The following is a 21,362-nucleotide window of genomic DNA, read 5'->3' on the forward strand; positions in this document are numbered from 1 at the left end:
ACTGAAACCGCTCTGACAAAAGTGTTTAATGACATATGTCTGAATACAGACAGTGGAAAAATGTCAGTCCTAGTTTTACTGGATCTCAGTGCAGCATTTGATACAGTTGACCACAACATATTACTCAAACGACTGGAGAACTGGACAGGTCTTTCAGGAACTGTACTAAACTGGTTCAAAACATACGTAGAAAACAGGAAATACTTTGTATCAATAGGTAACTTCACATCTGAGCAGACAAGTATCACATGTGGAGTTCCCCAAGGTTCCATCTTGGGACCCCTTCTGTTTAACATCTACATGCTCCCACTGGCACAGATTATAAACAACAACAAAATAAACTATCACAGCTATGCAGATGACACACAAATATATATCACAATGTCACCAGGAGACCGAGGCCCTGTACAGGCTCTTGGTAAATGCATTGAGGAAATCAATGACTGGTTGTGCCACAATTTTCTCCAGCTAAACAAAAACAAAACTGAAGTAATAGTCTTTGGCGCCAAAGAAAAACGATTACAGGTCACCAGAGAACTTCAATCTATACATCTAAAAACCACAAACCAGGCGAGAAATTTGGGTGTAGTGATGGATGCAGACCTAAACTTAGAAAAACACATTAAGACAATAACAAAGTCAGCTTACTATCACCTCAAGAATATATCAAGGATAAAAGATCTGATGTCTCAACAGGACCTGGAAAAACTAGTCCATGCATTCATCTTTAGTAGGCTTGATTACTGTAACAGCATCTTTACAGGTCTACCTAAAAAATCAGTCAGACAACTACAGCTCATTCAGAACTCTGCTGCTCGAGTCCTCACTAAGACCAAAAAAGTGGACCACATCAGTCCAGCTCTGAGGTCTTTACACTGGCTGCCTGTCCGTCAGAGGATAGACTTTAAAGTTCTGATGCTGGCCTATAAAGCTCTGAATGGTTTAGGACCAAAATACATCAGTGACCTCCTGACCCAGTATGAACCTTCCAGATCCCTCAGGTCATCTGGATCTGGTCTTTTATCAGTTCCCAGAGTCAGAACCAGACACGGAGAAGCTGCATTCAGCTTTTATGCTCCTTATATCTGGAACAAACTCCCAGAAAGCCTCAGATCAGCTGAAACACTCAGTTTATTTAAATCCAGGTTGAAGACTCACCTGTTCTCAGCTGCATTTGAATAAAGCACCAAATCCACACTTTAAGCTTAAATTTCAAAACTTACATTTAAACTACTGATTTTATCTACTGTTCTGATTTTATCTGTTTTGATTTTATATACTGTTGTTTGTTTGTTTGTTTGTTTTTTGTTAATTAGTTAGTTTATTTGCTTGTTTTAATCAATTTTAAATCATGCTTTTTATTTGTTCTTGTTTCTAATGTCTCTGTAAAGCACTTTGAATCACCTTGTTGTTGAATTGTGCTATACAAATAAACTTGCCTTGCCTTGCCTTAACAACATGAATGAATGATTCTGGGTCAATTCAAAACACATACAGTTAAAATGCTAAAGCTGCACATTCACATTATATGCCAGTGTTCATGTTAAATCAGGCTGTGCTGTCATGTAGCTACTCCATGACAAACACCATCATTCTTTCACACTCATCTCAGTCGCTTTCTCTTGTCTTGAACTCTATTGTCAGCTAAGCAAACAGCAGATCAACAACATTTTTTCTGCTCAGGTTAAACTGTACGGCTGATCCTATAGGGCCTTGGAGTTGACGTCACGCCGCAATGCACTGTGGGAGCGCGGCACCATTTCAGCAGGCCACGAATCAAAACAACCACACTGTGTTGGAAGGAAGATTGCTACGAACCACACTTAAAAGCAGCTCAAAATAAAAACGACGGTATAGAGACAGATTGCGTCCGGATGCAAAGACACGGTACTTGCAAAAAAAAGCGTGCACTGGAAATGTGGACCCGTATGAAATAACGACAGTGGAGTAGAAACACTAGGCCAACCGCTATTGACTTACGGTGTGTCCACACCGAACAGAGCGTCAGGTTTACATGTAAAGTCAATGGAAAAGTGCGATGACACGTGATTGCGGGTCCCGCGAAAATTCCGAAGCAGATTTGCGTCGCGAAAACACGTGAAACGCGCGTCAGTGTAGCGCGTCTGGCGCGTTTGACTCGCAAACAAACCCAGTTTTTGTGTTGCATTTTGTGCATACGCGCGTTTCGCGTCTACCGCTCGAGTTGGAAAAATCTGAACTCCAGCGTCAAATCGCGCCGCGACAACCAATCAGGAGCCTGGTGACGTGGCTCTGACCTAGGTCAAAGGGGCAGATCCAGCCAAAGCCCTTCATTCTTCAATGGAGGGATAACCCATAATGTTGTATTTAGGGGGTCTACATTTGTGCCTGAAGTGCATTGCCATGTAAATAATTAGCATTTACTGAATATGTACTTACTAAGTAACACTGTTCAAAAGTTGAATAAAGAAACAAATAAATGTTTGCCTTTAATTAAAACATCACATCAGTTACAATGTAGAATCAATGTATAGTTTACAAATGACAAAATGTTCACATAAAATCATGAGAGCATTTAAATAATATCACCCGCTGCTAGCATTCTGTCTCTTTTGAAAACTTATCTCTACATATACAGCACAAGACTTTTGAGAGTATTTAACAAGAGCATTTCCCCTGGTTTTACTACCACACTGGGGCACATGTTCACCAAAACCTTCACCATCTTATCCAGAAGGGTCACCTCTTCACCCTCACATGGAAGAAGTAATCTGAGTGGCCTGGTGGTGTGTAGCATGTGGTTTGAAGCAGGGATTTCGTAGTGCCCCATGTGTAGCGCTGGAACCCAGTCAGGATTTGTTTCATCCGTTTCATAGACTGGTTTGCTGCAATAATGACAAACAATTAGCAACTCTATAAAGAGAATGTATATAATAATTATAATTCTATAACTGTTTATAACTTGCATAGTTCATATTTCTGTATAGTTTTCATATTTATATCCTGTTCATAGTCTGTACATACTTATAGTTATAGCATATTCATAACATACCTTCATACTGTGTACACTGTAACATACCCATAATTGACCCATATTTTGTACCCTCATACCTATAACAGACCCGTTTCTGTAATATAGCTATATTATGGCTAAAGCCCTTCTGGATGGATGCAAACTGCATTTCGTTGCCTGTACTTGTGACATGTGCAATGACAATAAAGTTGAATTCTATTATATATATATATATATATATATCTACAAAATCACTCATTAGGATGTTTGTTCTAATTTGCTACGACCTCAGAGCGCATTGAAAATACAACTATTAGGCTATAAAGAGTAATATGAACTTATTTAGATCTTACCTGAATGAAAATGTCTGGAGCACCAACAGATATCTGGAGATGGAAGAGAACTGGATATCAGCTCATCTCACAGCTGCTATCCAGGCTAGACGCCTTCTTTCGGTAACATCCGACACATGAGCTCCCTCATGCTGCTTCCAGGTGGGGAAATGATAAAAACAGAGCCAATTTTCTAGCTTATTCCCTTCCCGATCGTGCGATCTAACATTACAACCGACAACACAGCAAGTGCGAACCACTGCTGATGCTTTCGCTCCTTTGTTTGGCCTGCTAAAATGGCGCCTCGGCGGTCACGCCCCCTCCCGTGACATCACGCTCCAAAGCCTTGAAGTGTTTCACAGGAATGCTTTTCATTGCTCAGCTGTCACACCTTATTTAACTCTACTAGTTTCACAGGTAGTTCACAGAGCTGTTTTACCACCCTGTTCACCTTTAGCCTTCTTCTGTTGTTTAAGTCACGTTTGACACATTTCCTGGTTCATATTTGTAAAACAGGTTTTAAATATTTAAATCTGAAAAATATTTTACAAGTTTTCAATAAAGGCCTACTAATGTAACAGAAGAAAAGATGACTAGAAAAGCACCTTCTCTTTTACTCCCACTCAGGTGTCCTGACACCATTACCACCAGATTCTAGTAATATGCAACCCCTGCACATGTGACCCTTGAACCTCGTTATCAAATTACAGTTCAGATTACAGATTACAGTTCAGCGTTTAACACAATAGTGCCCTGCAGACTGTTCACAAAGCTGAGGGAACTGGGACTTAACAGCCGTCTGTGTGCATGGGTGTTGGACTTCCTCACTGGCAGAACTCAGGTGGTGAGGGTGGGCAGGTGCTTCTCCAACAGCATCACCATCAACACAGGAGCACCTCAGGGATGTGTCCTCTCGCCACTGCTCTACTCCCTCTACACTTCAGACTGTGTGGCCACCCACGGCTCCAACACCATTGTGAAGTTTGCTGACGACACAGTGGTGTTGGGTGCCATCTCCAACAACGATGAGGCGGCCTACATGGATGAAGTGAAGAATCTGGCATCGTGGTTCGGGAACAGCTGTGTGAAGGACCATAAAGCTCTCCAGAGAGTGATCCGTACAGCAGAACGCTGCTGCAGGATTGCTCTCCCCCCGCTTCAGGACACCTACACCAGGAGATGCCGGACTAGAGCAGCGCAGATACTGAAGGACCCGTCCCATCCTGGCAACAAACTGTTCCAACTTCTGCAATCTGGTAGAAGGTTCCGCATCTTCCGGGCAAGGACAGAGAGACTCAAGAGGAGCTTCTATCCCCAAGCCATCCGTGCCCTAAACACACACACCCGCCCACTCACATCATCTATAATTGACTGAGACAGGACTCTCTTCCAGACACTAAACCAAGGCACAATGTACATTTCAATTCCTTTAATTTTAAATATGTTTATATTGTCTATCCTGTAAAATAGTCAGATGTCTATTCATATTAATGTACAGAATTCACCTGCTTGCTGCTACTACTGCACATTCACCCAGTGTATATACTATATATATATATATATATATATATATATACTATATATATATATATATATATATATATATATATATATATATATACTTATACTTGTATAACTATGCATGTGACAAATAAAGAACCTTGACTTCCAGGAAGGAACACCAAGCTCTGTTTGTGTGTTTACAAGGACCTTCTTCAAGCCTTCTCTCTCTGTAAAATACAGATTGGCAGACATCTGTGGAGTTCTATTTATTCTAAAGGTCGCTCGCAAGGAAAAACACAATCATGAGTAAATTATCAGACAATTACATTCGTCAAACATAAATTCAATAACCCATGAAAAATTAAAATGAGCAGTCATGTGTACAAAGAAGCCATAAGACAGACTACGGCAGATTCATGCTTTTGGATAACTCTGCTTTCAAAGCAGTAAAATTTGAATTTGAACTATTAAATCTGGTTCTTTTGTATTCTTTACGGCCAAGAAAGACACAGCTCAGAAGTGGTCCTTTTACTTTAAAAATGATCTCTATTTTACATATCCTTGATATGGAGACCTGAACACAAAACACACAACCCCAGGTCTGAAGCACAAACGGAGGTATTTATATACTTGCTCTCTACATCACACCACTATAAGTTTCAATCAAAGACTCTGCTTAGTTTCACTTTCCGGCTGCAAAAGCTTGCTCTGCAAAAGCATGCAGTTCCCTGTCAGTGCTTTTTGGCACAGACTGTACTCAGAGTTAGGCCTCTCTTATATTAAAACAATATAATCAGCAAATACGCATTCGGATTATATATTCAAACCCCAACAGAACTCTCACCTTCAGATGCTGCAGTTTCCCGGGCAGAGAAGAGTGGAGACCAACATGCTGAAAGAGGGAAGGCTTGTACCTCTGCTTGAGTAGTGCCTTCTGCTCTGTGCAGTGTTTCTATATACAATATGAGAACATGTGAGTTTGAAACGCACTGTAAAAGCTGCTCTTTACAACAACAACAAAAAAAACAAGCAATAGGAAAAAATGTACTGTTCAATGCTTTCTCAGTACTGGAAATACCATGCTTTGTATAGACAAGAGGTGTCATCTACATAGAGTGTGTAGAGTCTGAGTCCCAGATCTATTTAACCACAGATTTATTTAGAGATTTATGCTCCATTTTAACAAAAATCCTCAACAACAACGTGTTTTTTCTTATTTGTAGGGCTGTAACAAACAGCAAAGTGTGTAAAAAAAAATAATGAAGTGGTCTGACTCTTTCCCAAAACACAAATGAATCTATACTTTACATTTCTTGACTCTTGATATAACTGACTTACATCATCTTTCTCGGGGTTGCAAACCTTCACCCACAGAATGTGATCCAGCAGCCAGTCAATAGGTTTGTCTCTGTGAAACATGAGGAAGAACTCGGCGATCATTGGGAGGTCCCGGGTGCGAAACAACTTGCCTGGAGAATCACACATACACACAAATGCATTCGTGTAATATTACCTAAAAAAATCCACACACACACACACAAAAATTACTTCAGTATTTTACACAAAAGCACACCTATAAATCCAAGCTGGGAGAACTCAAGGTAGAGCCATGGCTTTGAAGCTTCGTTTGTGGCGTAGGCCTTCATCTCGTCATAGTAGCCCGACTTAGCAACAACATCATCCTCTAACTGGAAATCAACAGACAACAAATAATAATTTGCTCCTTTATCCTTTTTCTTAGTTATCCTAAACGTAACAGGACTCTGTGCTGCACTTAGGCATTCGACCACACATTTTAGATCTGCTTAGCTTGTTAAAAACAGACGTGTCAGGAAGTAGACACTATTTATAAAAAGTTTAAACATAAGCACAGCTACAGCCCAATCAGACCACTCCTGGTGAAAAGGAGAAAGAGTTTACAACAGGCTATCATTTCAGACTTTTGTATTTCACATTTCTGTGATGTCATCTTTGGGTCTTCTGTAAGCATTTATAGTCTGAGCTCATCTGCAGTGCCCCTACCCAGACAAGCAATGTGAAAGCGAAAGATATATAAGGAAGAATTATAACATACAAAGCTACTCTGGCTGATATCACAAACAAATAAATGGTGCTAAAAATAACTTTCCTGAAACATGATATGCAAAACACAATAGAAATAAGGTGTTTAATAAATAATAACTAAAGTCTGACCCTAACCTGAACATAAAACGTTCCTTTGTCTTGAGCGTAGAGCATGAGGAAGCTGAAGTCCAGATTCTGTTTTGTTCGCCATCTAAAATCAAACAAGAAGCACAAATATAACCCGAGCAGAAATTCACTCACCTTTTTGGTTTTGGTACTCACTGTGTGTTTATACACCACTCTGCATTCAATAAATAACAGTTTATTGTTTAACACACCAAACACATTATAAGTCTCCTACTCTTCATCATTTATTTATTAGGTTATGTAGTGTATATGTTGGTTTTGTGTCCTCTGTGCCACTGCAGCAGCACCTACTCTATTTTCTGCACTATAAGGCGCTCTTAAAAATCCTTTAATATTCTCCAAAATCAACAGTGCGCCCTATAATCTGATGCGTCTTATGTATGAATTCTGGTTGTGCTTACTGACCTTGAACCGATTTTATGTGGTACACGGCGCTCAAAAATCTGTCAAAAAATGTTTTAGTACGACTTTGGTTGCTACGAAGCCGCACAACTTGATGGATTGTTGGAGCATTACGGCTACCATAGGCAGGAGCCTCGCGCAGTAATCTGGGTCCTAAACTCCGTCATCCTCAGGTCCCAAAGTCAAACAAACACTGCAGCATCACTGAGAGTTAAAAACTGTCTAAATTCTTTCATCTTTAATAAAATGATCAGTGTTGCTGCTTTACCAGGTGTAACAATTAAGTTTAACATCCAGGCATCCATGAACACAGAATGTATTAAATTTAACGGAGTTAGAAGTTAGCAGGAAGTTAGCTCGCTAGCTTCCACCTAAACATGATATAGCATGTTCTGACTGACAGATTTGTGAGAAAATTCAAACGTACAGCTCTGCTATCACTTCCAACATAAATGAAACTAAACAGCAGTGACGTTTGTAGCATTACTAAAGTTCGGCTACCTGGTATATAATGTTGTGCTACGTGATCGCTGGCGACACAGCTATGCTAGCATAACATAAACACAGTGAAGCTGGAGGATGAACGCTAACTTTTTTTCCCCACTCGACAAAAATGTTAATGCGAAGGTTCCCGATGGTTATGGACAAATGCAATTGCATGGCAGGATTCTGTAATGTATAATCTGGTGCGCCTTATGGTCCGAAAAATACGGTAAAAAACACTTCAGAATTACCATCACTGACAAAACATTTGTAGCATTTCGAGACTGCATCATGTGATTTTGTATATGCACCGTACTTGACTCTTTCTTTGGAGTCTCCAAAAGTCTCCTTAAGGCTGGCGAAGTCAGGGTAGTAATACTGTGAAGGAGAGATGACCTCCAGCAATCCAGACTGCACCTCCTTGGGAAAACTGCAAAGAATGAGCTAGTTAACTGCAGAGATCAACATCAAGATACAAAGGAAATAATAGACATTCTTTGTTAGTATTTAGAGGTTAATCAAACAGTTATGTGTATGCTAACAAAATATGTAATAACAAGTCTTATGAACTGTAGGGCGTTTCATTCTCACACTTTACCTAGCTGTCCTGAAAAGTTCTTCCTAAATCACAGATCAAACATTGTATTTGACCAACAGGCGTTTAGGTTAATCAGAGAACAAATTCCTGAAAACATATGCTGGGAACCAACTTTCACACTTTCCCGTTGCCGGGAGGAAGAGCAGCAACAACATTAAAAACCTGTTTTGTGACAGCTTTTGTTAGCATGTAGTAGAGGCTAATGTAAAGCATCAGTGCACATAGACTACACTGAAGCATTTGCGTAAACAGAAATGTAATCAGGCGTTTCCAGTTCCATTTTACCAGAACATCTAATTGAGTTCAAAAAAATGAATGAATGTATGAAGATAAGTTTTATACACTCCAGTGATACAGTCATTTAAGATTTGGACATTTCTTGTGTTCTCTTTGCATAAAATTACATGCCAATGTGTAGTTTTATGCTTACAGATTACCCCTGTTATCTCAGGTTTATTTCTTTTAATCTGTGGTTGAATCTCAAAGAAGAGAAATGGAAATGTAGCTGCCTAACTTTTCCTTTATTTGTAAAGCGATACATAAAACAGACCATTTCCATGTTGAAGTTGCACATAAAGAGAAATACTTCCCCAGTAGACAAATCTCACACATATGACCATCAGCCATAGTTAGTCCATGGCTGACTAAAGAAAAATAGATTGGTGAATGCCCACATGCAATACAATCCTACTGTAATAATAAACATCTTATTTTTTATACACTTACAGACAGAAACAGCAGTCTGCTGCTGGTGCTGCAAGCAATAAAGAGCATGAAACTTAAGTCTAACGTGAACACTGATACAACAGAGAAACTGCCCCATGGGAGGCAATCTAGCTCACTTACTTCTTCATGATGGTCTCTGCTACACTGTTCACATAGTCTAAGTTTGTCTGAAAGACAGAGAGAGAGACAGGACTGGGTCAGTGATGGGGAGGGGGGGCATATTTGACTGAATTAATATAAAACTTGAGCTCCTCGAGGCTTTTGCAACAATGAATACACGCTGGTGCTCTTACAGACTGAGACTGTAACTGTGTAAGTCCTTTGAAGGCCAGACATATTATCAGTTTCAGTTTGGGGGTTGATAAAGACTCGTTGTGTTCCTGTTTATAGTTTTTGTTACTCACAAAAAAAAAAAAACAATAAAAGAAAACCCCAAAGATGAGCAGGTATGAAAATCGTTAGGTGTTCATGTGTCCTTTCTCTCAGATGTCTAGCAAACAGCACATTATAGTCCATATGCAAGAGCACTCTCAGTGAGTCAGACTGACATCAGAAAAAAGTTCTTTAGTGGCACTGTATAACAGCTGTGTGTCACATCTCACCCAATATGTAAATCAGCATGTGGGAGCAAAGAAGGAAGCAAAGGTCATTCTGGTCCTGAATACTTATTTATGGTATTTATTTATGATTTATTATAATTTATGACATGCAATTGAAATTAATGGTTTGCAGTAGGGAACAATTTACCTTGTTCACCACTAAATTATGGTGTTTGAGTTCAGGAGTGTTATGAGGTCAGGTGCATTAGGATAGGCTAACAAACACTGATGTGCCTTAGGTAAGCCAAGCCAGCTGCTACACTGCATATCAAGGAATTTATTATAGGCAAGCTAAAATTAGCTAGCATAAACTGGAAAGGAAAAAAAACAACTTTAATCCAATGAAGCCCATCTGAGTGAGAGGGGAAAACCACATCCCCACAATGTGAAACTTTTACCACTGTGCTTGAGATTTGGTGGTTGTTTTTTAAAGTTATCAGCTAACTTTATAAATTAACCACCACCACATGAATGCACCGTAGCTAAGTTACATGTAGCTGGCTAACTATACCTTAGCATAATTGCATCGCAGCAGAAATTAAAGTTATATAGCAGGCCAAATTACTTCACTGGCTAACATAACTCTTCTTAGTAACTTGTGTTTAATATGAAACTACACTGTGTCTAGCAGGAAATGATCCAATGATTCAAAGCAAAGATATAAATAACTTACATTTGTTTTGTAAAGTAACAGCAAACTTACGGACAGTTAGCCAGCTAGAGTGTGTGTGTGTGTGTGTGTGTAACCTCAGCAACAAAGACGATGATGAGGAGATCCTGGCACTGTGATGAAGTCAGGCTAAATAGCAGAGAGCTAAGCGTGTTGACCAGGTAACTTTGCTTGTCACGCTTCACAGTGGGAATGCCAAGCACCACGGACACTGAGAGATGACAGGATAGAGAACCAGAGAAAAACTATAGTCACTGTCTGCTTCCATTAGCACAGCAGATGTAAAACTGACTATCCCTTATTTGACTCTTGCATTCACTTTATTTATTTATTTATATACACATATACATATATATATATATACAGTCAGTGCGCCCCAGGGTGGCTGTGGCTACAATGTAGCTGCCACCACCAGTGTGTGAATGTGTGTGTGAATGGGTGGATGACTGGATATGTAAAGCACTTTGGGGTCCTTAGGGACTAGTAAAGCGCTATACAAATACAGGCCATTTGCCATTAGGGTTGCCAACCGTCCCTTAAAATACGGAATCGTCCCGTATTTAGAAACAAAAGTACACGTCCCGTATTGAGCTAATAAGGGACGCACTTTGTCCCGTAATACAGTGAGAATCAAAAGTAGTCTATAAATGTTTATGGAATTAACACTTTGTTTGAAAACATAATTCCCAGCCCCTCTCCTGCTTTGTGACCAATGAGCTGACAGCACACTTATGACAATTCGAGTATGACAATTCAGATTACCGCTCATCTCATTGGTCGAGGAAAGGTCGCTTGCGGAGAAAATACCGGAAGACAACAGATGACCACAACAAGAAGCATGGCCAACAGGGAAACAAACGCCGACACTGCGGTGCAAGTCTCGGACGACAGTACACCTAAAGCTGGGCAGACACTGTGCGATTTTTTCAGTCACGTTATTCAGCTCCTGCTCAAACTGCACGATTGACTCGCAGGGGTTAGAAGTTGGTAGGTCACGATGCAGGTCTCACACTATACGGCCCGATGCTCTGATGCGACCTGAGTGCTCACACTGTGCGTCCATAAAATGAAGGTTATAACAGAAAATCTGTCGCGCTCGCTCTCTCTGTCTTTCACTCACACAGACACACTACCACCATCAACTTTGCTAATTTGCTAATGAAAAACATGATCAGGCAGCTGTGATTGAGCAGCATGTAAATCCAACTGTTTTCACGGTTGTTGTGGTCGTGATAATTTTGTGAGGCCACATCGAAAAGGCTCGGATGAGCTTTCCAAAGTTCTACAAGTTGTGCCTCCATCGCTTGTGTCCAGATCACACGCTGCACAGCTGTGCTGCTCCATCTTTTTCACCAACGTTTACGTTTGCGCGTGAGCAGTGTGAGCGGCTCACGAGCGATTGATGATCGGGAGCTGGTCGTGAGGTGTTAATCACTTCTCGTTACCCCACGTATACTACACGACGCACGATGAAGGCCAAAATCGGTCAAAAATCGGCTCAAAATGGGCCTAAAATCGCACAGTGTGAGCCCAGCGTTAGAGCAGCAATGTTTGTTCCCCTCAGAGAAAGGGAAGAATGGGAAAAGGAAAACACCTGGCTGGAAAACGTTAATATGGGCATGTGCAGTGAATATCAGCGCTATGTGGCCAGAAGTGTGATAATATAACTTATTTTGTGTAAGAAACAACTGCAAGGATAGATGATTACAACAAATTGATGACTAATACATAAAAGTAATACATAGATGAATAATGATGATGAGTTATGATGCGTAATCATGGGAACAAGCGGGTTTACAAACAGGAGCAGCTGATTAGCATTAGAAAAGCTGAAATAATACCTCAGCTGAAGCCAATTGTACTAAATGCACTAAATGTGCACAGTTACAAGAATATTTTTCTTTCTATTGTTTTCTATTATTTTAAGTTAAGCAGGACAGAGTGCTTTTAAAGAAAGATTTACTTATATTCTCAAAAGTTAAGCATGACAGGCTTCTGTTTAAGAAAGAGACCTGTTTTACTGTGTTAATGTTGTCATTTTGAGCTAGAAATAAATGGCTAAATGATCATTTGTTTCCCATATGGTCATATAACAAAGAATAGAATATGCATCTACTTAAATCAACTTCAAGTCAAATGGTTAAAAAAATAATTTCACACACAAAAAAAGAGCTAGAAAATTCACCACACTGGGAAGGGTGAAGACAACTGGGTCGCCCGGCCCTGGCCACGAGGTGTCCCTTATTTATTTTTCAGGGAGTTGGCAACCCTATTTGCCATACACACACACACACACACACACACACACACACACACACACACACACACACACACACACACACACACACACACACACACACACACACACACACACACACACACACACACAATCCTACCAAGATTCATTGAATAGTAGGGCTGTGCATTTTTATTAAATGTGAGGGCTTCATACCTCCACGACGTCCCTGTCCCAGCACTACATTAGGTACAAGGCTGCCCGGATGGAGTCTGAGGTGGGGCATGAAAATGTAAATATTGGGCTGAATGAATGTTTGCAAGCCTGTAGGTTGCTTTTCTGTTTCTGTAAACACAAAGAAAAAGGGATAGAGGCATGTGGTGTTATAGTTAGCACAGTTAGCACACAACATGCTAATAGGCCAGGTAAAAATATATGATTAACTTTCATATGTATTTTGTTTCCTATACATACAGGAAACTAAATAAATAGGAATTATGGCAGACAGACAAAATTTGAGACCTGTGCTCCTGTGTCAACCATCAACTGCAACTTCTGTAGATAAACTGCCCGTGGTACATTACACAGAGAGAAACCTGGGTGATCTCCTTATGTTTTACAAGTCAAATGACTTAGGTCCACATTTCTTTTGATTGTGTGGAAATGCTTAAACAAAGTACAGTTTCAGCTAGAGGTCTCTGTTGTGACTTTTTTTTTTTCTTCATTAAGCCAAAAAACACCAATTTAATTAACCAGATTCAGAGAAATCCTAGAAATACTGTGTATTCACCATTGCATGAACACTGACATTTTAACCCTGGAGAAACCATGGGGTCAAATTTGACCCCATGGTTTCCTAGTAAACCAATGGGGTCAGAGCCGACCCCATTGGTTCTCCAGGGTTAAGAAACATTTACAAAGTTTTAATAGGGTTGAGGTCAGGGCTGTGGCAAGGCCATTCTGAAAGAATAATGTTAGCCTGCTTCCATTCTAAAAGCAGCTTTGCTGTGTGTTTGTCCTGTTTGAACATTTAATTGTGTCCAAGTTTCAATCAACTAGCTCTTCATCTGATGTTACGTTAAAGAATTTAGAGCTAGTCCTCCTTCATTGTTCCGTCCACTTTGTGCAATGTTCCACTACCACTGGTGTCAAAAAAGCCCCAGAGCATGGAACCGTCACCACCATGCTTCACATTTGGCTTTACTGTTTAGGTTTGAAAGCCTCACCTTTACTCCTCCAAACATACCTTTGTCATTACAGCCAGATAGCGCAAGCTGCAAATTCCAGTCAAGCTCGAAGGGATCAGTTTTAGAGCAGAGGCCTTTTTTCTTGGCACGCCCTCCGTCCACAGCAATATAAAACTAACTTCAGTTCGGCAGGCTTGAGCCTCGTTGGCCTTTGAGTTGTTCTGAACCAATTTCCTCTCATCTGAGAGTGACACTTTGGGTCTTCTTCCAACTGAATAATCTGTACCAACTTACAGTTGTTTGAATTCATGACCTTGGAACCTCCAGTTGCTTAAAAAATGTCTCCAACAGATCTTCCAAACTACAATTTTTCCCCTTAGATCTTCGCTGAGTTACTTGGCCTATTATTCAGTCCAATAAATGCCATCAAACAGTGCAGTCGAACGAACTGCCAGTTTGAGTCAATCGTGATCACTAATAAGAAATGAACAGGCCTTGGCAAGTTCAAAGATGCTGTAGAACTTTAGCACCACGATTGTCTTTTTTATTGTTTTTTATCATTCTTATTACAAAGTTAAGAAATCTGTGTTTAAAGTTGAGTCCAGTGTTGCCTTACACATAAAAGAATGATTCCCAGTGAGTGGAGAATAGCATTGGTCAGTACATGCTATCCAGCATGGACTGTGTTCAGTGTTTTCAGCTTTAGGTCTGTTGATGCTGTGTACTGTATCCATGTAGTTATCTTTTTTGTTTCTAATATCTTGCTCTTATGACGCATTTCCAAAGACATTTGCCTTTATTCAAAGTCATAAAAACAAATAGTGCTGGGTTCTCTGCTACCCACCTTTAAAGCCTGTCCTGTTGTGGACAGAGTAAAGATAGGTGTCGTTGCCAGTTTTGGAAAGGTTCCTTAGCTGTTCCAGGATGCTGCTGAGATCCTGACTGACCTGCCCCCCCAGCTCCTCGGCCACCAGCAGACGCTTGTACAGGATCTGCAGGTCAGGCATCACTGTTGAACCTGGATGCATACAGCAAAGTTTAAAGAGTTAAGACACACTAGTTGTCAGCAAACTGACTGCTTATCGGCTTAATTTCTAACTTAAAGTCACATCATTCCATAATAACCGCCCACCTTAAGCAGATATGTCCCTTCAGATGGTGGAAAGCCTAACTTGAGTCAACTTTCCTTATTTTATCTGAATGACCACAGAAAACAAATAAATATGCAAATCTTCAAAGAAGTTGGAATCAGTAAGCTTTTGTCATCTTTGCTTGGGAGCTGGCATTTCAGCATCTCCCCATATTTTTGTTTTCACAATGACATTCATGTTTCTAACAGACGCTTCTCTCTCTGTTTATACACCAGGCAGCTCTATTTATAGTGCAGACACGTCTGCAGCACTTGAAGAGATTCTTGTTTTCAATCACTCCAATCTCTTTGTTCAACTGCTTTCAACTCTCCGACATCAACGTTCACTCACGGAACATTTTCATGTAATCAGTTCACACTTTGTGCTTTTATCTGCCACTTTTATAAATGACAGTTGATTACTTTTGAAAGGACATGTTACACGTTCAACAATCAATTTTTTTTATATGCATGAATGACTTTGAGTTTTCCTAAGCTGTAGAGGCTCTTAGGGTCACATTAGTATTAGGGATGGGTACTGGGTTCTGACATAAATGGTAGTAACCAGACCGAAAAGCAGCGCACATTTCGGCAGAGATGGGCGGTAATGCGTTACTTGTAACGACGTAATGGGAAACTCACAGAGAAACTCGCGGATTCTTCCACTGACCGCGGCACACCTGCACCAGGGTAAACCTCCGCCTACCGCACTCCTGCTTTACAGGTGAAAATAGAGCAACAGGACCGCTGAGTCTTTGACTTTATTTATGTTCTGCTGTGTTTTACTTGCATCTATTTGAAAGACTGAGTGTAAACACAAAAAATATTTTATTTTATGTGCTGGAATGTGCAGAAAATAGGTTTAAATGTTAAACTAATTTCTTCCAGTCAGAGAATGTTGCATATAATTAAATTTTTGCTTGATGCATGAAGTTAAAAGATTAAAACTAATAAAACAAGTTTTAAAAAGAGACTTTTCCATTTGATTACATTTTGTATGATGGATTATGCAGAAAAAGTAGAATTGGGCTGAAAGAGCTATCGCTTTATCACCTACTCAGGTTGTAAATCGTGTTTTTAAAAAGTAACTAAGTAACTAAGTAATTAATTACTTTTGAAAATAAGTAATCAGTAAAGTAACGGGATTACTTTTTGGGGGAAGTAATCAGTAATTAGTTACTGATTACTTTTTTCAAGTAACTTGACCAACACTGCATTTCGGTGCTTAATTTCGGTGCTTTTTTTTCCTGAGCTGTGATACACTTCTAGCCAATCATTTTACGTTTCCGAGGATAGTAGGAGGGCCCAGGTACGTACGTTCTTTTAGAGCCGAGCTACAGATTAAAAATGTCCAAGGCGAAGCGGTCCAAAGTCTGGCTGTACTTCACAGCAAAAGATGAAAACTCAGCAGCAACAAGTGTTTTAAGGTGATACTGTAATACTGTCAAAGGAGGTAACACCTCGAATCTGATGAAACATCAGCTTTTTTAAAGCTGAGAAATGCACCGTACCTACTGCGGGTGTGGTCCTTGTTATCGGAGTTAGCAACATCCCCCAAAAACCCGAAGAGGAGAGTCCTGGCCCCTAGCCCTGCCAGTGTAGCAGAAATGATGATGATGCAGCAGCAGCCGTTCTTCTCTGCGTGAGTAGCTTCATGTTCGTGTGTAATTTATGTTGAGTAGGCCAACCACGTTATTACATTAATGCATGTACGGTGAACTATAGCTGCAGAAAAGCAGAGGTGGGACCAAGTCATTGTTTTGCAAGTCTCAAGTAAGTCTCAAGTCTTTATCCTCAAGTCTCAAGTCAAGTCTCAAGTAATGTCAGGCAAGTCAGAGTCGAGTCTCAAGTCACTGGTGTAAAAGTCCGAGTCAAGTCACAAGTCTGAAACTTTGAATTTCAAGTCCTTTCGAGTCTTTAAAAAAAAAACGAAAAAATAATGTTGCAGTTATGCTAAATGTAAATATTAGACCATGTAATTTTAAAATCTGTGTTTTTCTCAACACATACAAAATAGTGAACTTAGAAAATATACACAAATTGTGAAATTGCACCTCTTTAAAATGCAGCTCAATTAAACCTAGCTCCAAGAATAATTTTCACCGACAGTTCTGAGATACGCTGCATGTTATTCTTGGATGCGGTTGTAGGACCGGCTTTAAAATCGCATGACAAAAATATCATACACATTAAAAAAAACTGTATCACCAACGTAGCCTGGACAACATTTGCTAGTTAGATGAAGTCAGCTATCTCATCTTAGCATATTTATATGCATATTTATAATCATACGGTTCTTGGAGTGAGTGCATACACTCATGAAGTTTAGTAACTTCCGGTCACTGCAACAAGCCCAGGTACAGTTTACCGACGGATGGGTGCAGGACCTTGAAATGCACCGTGTAGAACGAAAGACCATCGTACGTATCATAAGTTTACCAGTCTCACAAATCGTCGTCATAAATACACATTCCTTAACCGTTTATTAATAGGACCTTTGAGCTCAAGGGTAATTAATTAGTAGTGGAAATAATTTCTGGTAGCATCACAGAAATGTAGCAGTGACAATAATATTGTATGCTGTAATCGTACTGGGCAATTAGTGATACAAAAAACCTGTTTTATCCTGTGAATAAAAGTATGTGTTTTTGTCAGTGTACCATAATAACAGAAGCGAAACGCAATATTGTGTCAGGATAATTTACTATTTATGCACAATAAACAAAGGAGCATAGCGCGACCATTTCTGTTCAGCGCCAGACTTGCTTGTAACCTATATCACCAATTATGTTAAGAAAAATGACGTATTAACTACAACAGCAGACTGACCTTCATGTAAATGCTTGGAGCAGACTAACCTGTGAGCTGGAGTGTTCTAGGACGTTATATTTGATCTTTGAATGGCTGCAATCCAGGCCATCCGTCGCCTCTTTGTTACTTCGGAAACATGGCTCGAACAATTTCTCTTCAACGACGTAATCCGATAACAACCGATCTCTTTACCCGTCGGCTTCCCGTGGCTGTCATGCGACCGGCTATTGCAGTTAATAATACAACAGCTTCTTGACATTTTTGTGTTTCTTTTTATCGCTGTGTAACTGATTTTAATTGAAAGCCTGCGTGCGCTAGTACCGCTTGCCACGAGTTCCCAGAATCCTTTGCGGTTCTACCCGTGAATTACGTCACATTTTCAATCTCTATATAATATGCATGTTAAATTTTATATTTGGGGTAAAATATCAAGTCTTTTCAAGTAAACCGGTTCAAGTCCAATTCAAGTCCCAAGTCATTGGTGTAAAAGTCCAAGTCAAGTCACAAGTCTTAGAACATTTTTTCAAGTCAAGTCTAAAGTCATAAAATTAATGACTCGAGTCTGACTCGAGTCCAAGTCATGTGACTCGAGTCCACACCTCTGCAGAAAAGGCTAACATTGTTATCTTTTTACAAAAAAACAGCTAAACATGAGAGGTTTTTGGACAAAGTTTGTGTTCTCCATTCTTTAAGCACCAGCACCGTTTCAAAAGTACCGGTGTGGCACCGGTATCGGATAAAACCTAAACGATACCCATCCCTTTTTTTTGTAGCGTGTAGCGTGCCCACCCCCAAGGTCCTATATGTATGTGTTATGAGAGTGTGAATAATGTGAATATCTAAGTTGTGGAATACAATTGAGGGTGGGTGAGGAGGAGTCTCATATAAGACTTTGTTTAGGCATTGTTGTAATGCAGGCTTGTAGGAACAAAGCACATCAGGTGCTCAAATTGATTAGAAGAGCACTCTGTATGTGCCTTTCCATTTAGCTTTTCTACAGCTAGCCGTATAGGTCTGCTTTTCTGTGGGCGGGTTTTGTCAACACAATACCTTCACAACAATGTAAAATGCAGCTACCCAACTTCACAGGTGTGGCTCTGGCATTAAGATGAAAGCTCTGGTATGAGAGCTCACCAGTATTGCAGCAGACTTAATGGTGTCTACAGTTATTGGAGTATTTATGATAGAACATTTACCTGCACAGCTTGAATATGTCAAAAAAAAAAATCCTCAAATAACTCAAAATATATCAAATAAAGTTCTAGTATTAACTTCCGGTTTTAAACTACTATCCCACTATTAATAAAACTTTGTCAAGGTAAGGAGGAAAAAGGACAAGCCTAATGACAATGGCTCATTTCCATCAAGCGTCCCAATAAGCCACGACAGCAGCTGAGAGGAGCCCAGCTGTGAAGATACCTGTGCTTTCGCTGTTATGTTAAGATGTCTGTTGTCTGAGCTGCAGTGCCTTATTAATCATGCAAATATTATATGTTCAATAAAACTTTTGGTTTCATTAAAACTGTGTTTCAGCTTGCTAGGCCTTTACTCCCTTCTTTAAGTTGCTTGAAGACGTTTCACCTCTCATCCGAGAAGCTTCTTCAGTTCTAAGGTCAAATGGTGGAGAGTCCCAGATATAAACCTAGTGGGAGTGACCCCCCACAGAGGGACAAAAGGACCCCTGATGATCCTCTAATCGCCTGAGCCAAGGTGTAAACTGGGTGTGGGTCCCAATCAACCAGAGTTTCGGGTGAGCTCATTGTGAAACCTGGCCCCACCTTATCATGTGAATTCCTGAGGTCAGATGGCCCAGGATGTGAGTGGGCGTTAAGGCGTCTGGGAAGGGATCTCAAAACTGGATTATAGATGGCAGACAGTTGGTGTCGTAAACCCCGCCTCTGTTCAAAGATGGTCGCTCACAGTGGACTTAGATGCTTCTTTCACTCCTCTTTCAAACCATCTGTCCTCTCTGTCCAAAATGTGAACATTGGCATCCTCAAAGAGTGACCTTTATCCTTAAGATGCAGATGGACTGCTGAGTCTTGTCCTGTGGAGGTGGCTCTTCTGTGTTGTGCCATGCGCTTGTGAAGTGGCTGTTTGGTCTCTCCAATGTAGAGCTCTGGGCATTCCTCGCTGCACTGTACAGCATACACCACATTGTTAAGTTTGTGTTTTGGCGTTTTGTCTTTCGGGTGAACCAGTTTCTGTCTGAGTGTGTTGCTGGGTCTGAAATGCACTGGGATGTCATGCTTGGAGAAAACTCTCCTGAGTGTCTCTGATACACCGGCTACATAGGGGATGACAATGTTGTTGTGTCTGTCCTTCTTATCCTCCCTCGCTGGTGTCTGGTCTTCTTTTCTGTGCCTCTTTGCTGACTTTAAGAACGCCCATTTAGGATAGCTGCATGTTTTGAGTGCTTCCTTTACATGTGTGTGTTCCTTCTTTTTCCCTTCAGGCTTAGAGGGAACATGTTCTGCCCGGTGGTGTAGGGTCCTGATTACTCCAAGTTTGTGTTCCAGAGGGTGATGGGAGTCAAAGAGGAGGTACTGGTCCGTGTGTGTGGGCTTCCGGTAAACTTCGATGTTGAGTTTGCCGTTCTCTTCAATGTGCACGGCGCAGTCCAGGAAAGGCAGACAGTTGTCCTTTGTGTCTTCCCTGGTGAACTTGATGTTTTTATCCACAGCGTTGATGTGCGCAGTGAAGGATTCCACTTCTTGTGTCTTGATTTTGACCCAGGTGTCGTCCACATATCTGTACCAGTGGCTGGGTACTCTTCCTTTGAAAGAGCCAAGAGCCTTCCTTTCCACTTCCTCCATGTAAAGGTTGGCTACAATAGGTGATACGGGGGAGCCCATGGCACAGCCATGTTTTTGTCTGTAAAAGCCTTCGTTGTACTTGAAATATGTAGTGGTGAGGCAGAGGTCTAACAGTGTGCAGATCTGATCGGGTGTGAAGTTGGTCCTGTCCTCCAAGGAGCTGTCTTCTTGTAGAAAGAAGCGATCTAAGTCCACTGTGAGCGACCATCTTTGAACAGAGGCGGGGGTTTACGACACCAACTGTCTGCCATCTATAATCCAGTTTTGAGATCCCTTCCCAGACGCCTTAACGCCCACTCACATCCTGGGCCTTCTGACCTCAGGAATTCGCATGATAAGGTGGGGCCAGGTTTCACAATGAACACACCCGAAACTCTGGCTGATTGGGACCCACACCCAGTTTCACACCTTGGCTCAGGTGATTAGAGGATCATCAGGGGTCCTTTTGTCCCTCTGTGGGGGGTCACTCCCACTAGGTTAACTGAACAAACAAACACATCCACACATGTGCAATAACACTAAGTGCAATAATCTTTTCTGGCATCGTTGTATTTTTACTCAGTTGTATATAGCATTCGTATTCTATTTTTATCTTATTGTATATTTTTATTCTATTTTATTCTACTGTATATAGTATATTATTTTATTCTATTCTGTACAGCTGTGT

At 40.6% G+C, this 21,362-nt stretch overlaps 2 protein-coding genes across 2 annotated transcripts in view; both read right to left on the reverse strand.

Annotated features, from left to right (window-relative positions):
- LOC309717930 (alpha-1,3-mannosyl-glycoprotein 4-beta-N-acetylglucosaminyltransferase B) overlaps positions 1–21,362 on the reverse strand; it is a 37,895-nt gene that overhangs the window by 15,281 nt on the left and 1,252 nt on the right. The window contains exons 2-10 of the mRNA XM_082552859.1: positions 14,784–14,957; positions 12,969–13,097; positions 10,594–10,727; positions 9,368–9,414; positions 8,240–8,353; positions 7,027–7,102; positions 6,401–6,515; positions 6,166–6,296; positions 5,672–5,779 (exon numbers count right to left, since the gene is read on the reverse strand). Of these exons, the coding sequence (XP_082408985.1) occupies positions 5,672–5,779; positions 6,166–6,296; positions 6,401–6,515; positions 7,027–7,102; positions 8,240–8,353; positions 9,368–9,414; positions 10,594–10,727; positions 12,969–13,097; positions 14,784–14,957 (1,028 nt within the window). The remainder of the gene's footprint in view (positions 1–5,671; positions 5,780–6,165; positions 6,297–6,400; positions 6,516–7,026; positions 7,103–8,239; positions 8,354–9,367; positions 9,415–10,593; positions 10,728–12,968; positions 13,098–14,783; positions 14,958–21,362) is intronic.
- On the reverse strand, positions 19,574–20,857 carry LOC309719906 (uncharacterized protein). The gene is made up of 2 exons (XM_082556328.1): positions 19,837–20,857; positions 19,574–19,775 (listed from the first exon to the last, which is right to left on the reverse strand). Exons 1-2 carry the CDS (start codon positions 20,732–20,734, stop codon positions 19,729–19,731), a joined length of 945 nt encoding a protein of 314 aa, XP_082412454.1. The 5' UTR covers positions 20,735–20,857; the 3' UTR covers positions 19,574–19,728.

This window comes from Aulonocara stuartgranti (assembly GCF_965226115.1).
Source record: "Aulonocara stuartgranti genome assembly, chromosome: 2".
NCBI classification, from domain to species: domain Eukaryota; kingdom Metazoa; phylum Chordata; class Actinopteri; order Cichliformes; family Cichlidae; genus Aulonocara; species Aulonocara stuartgranti.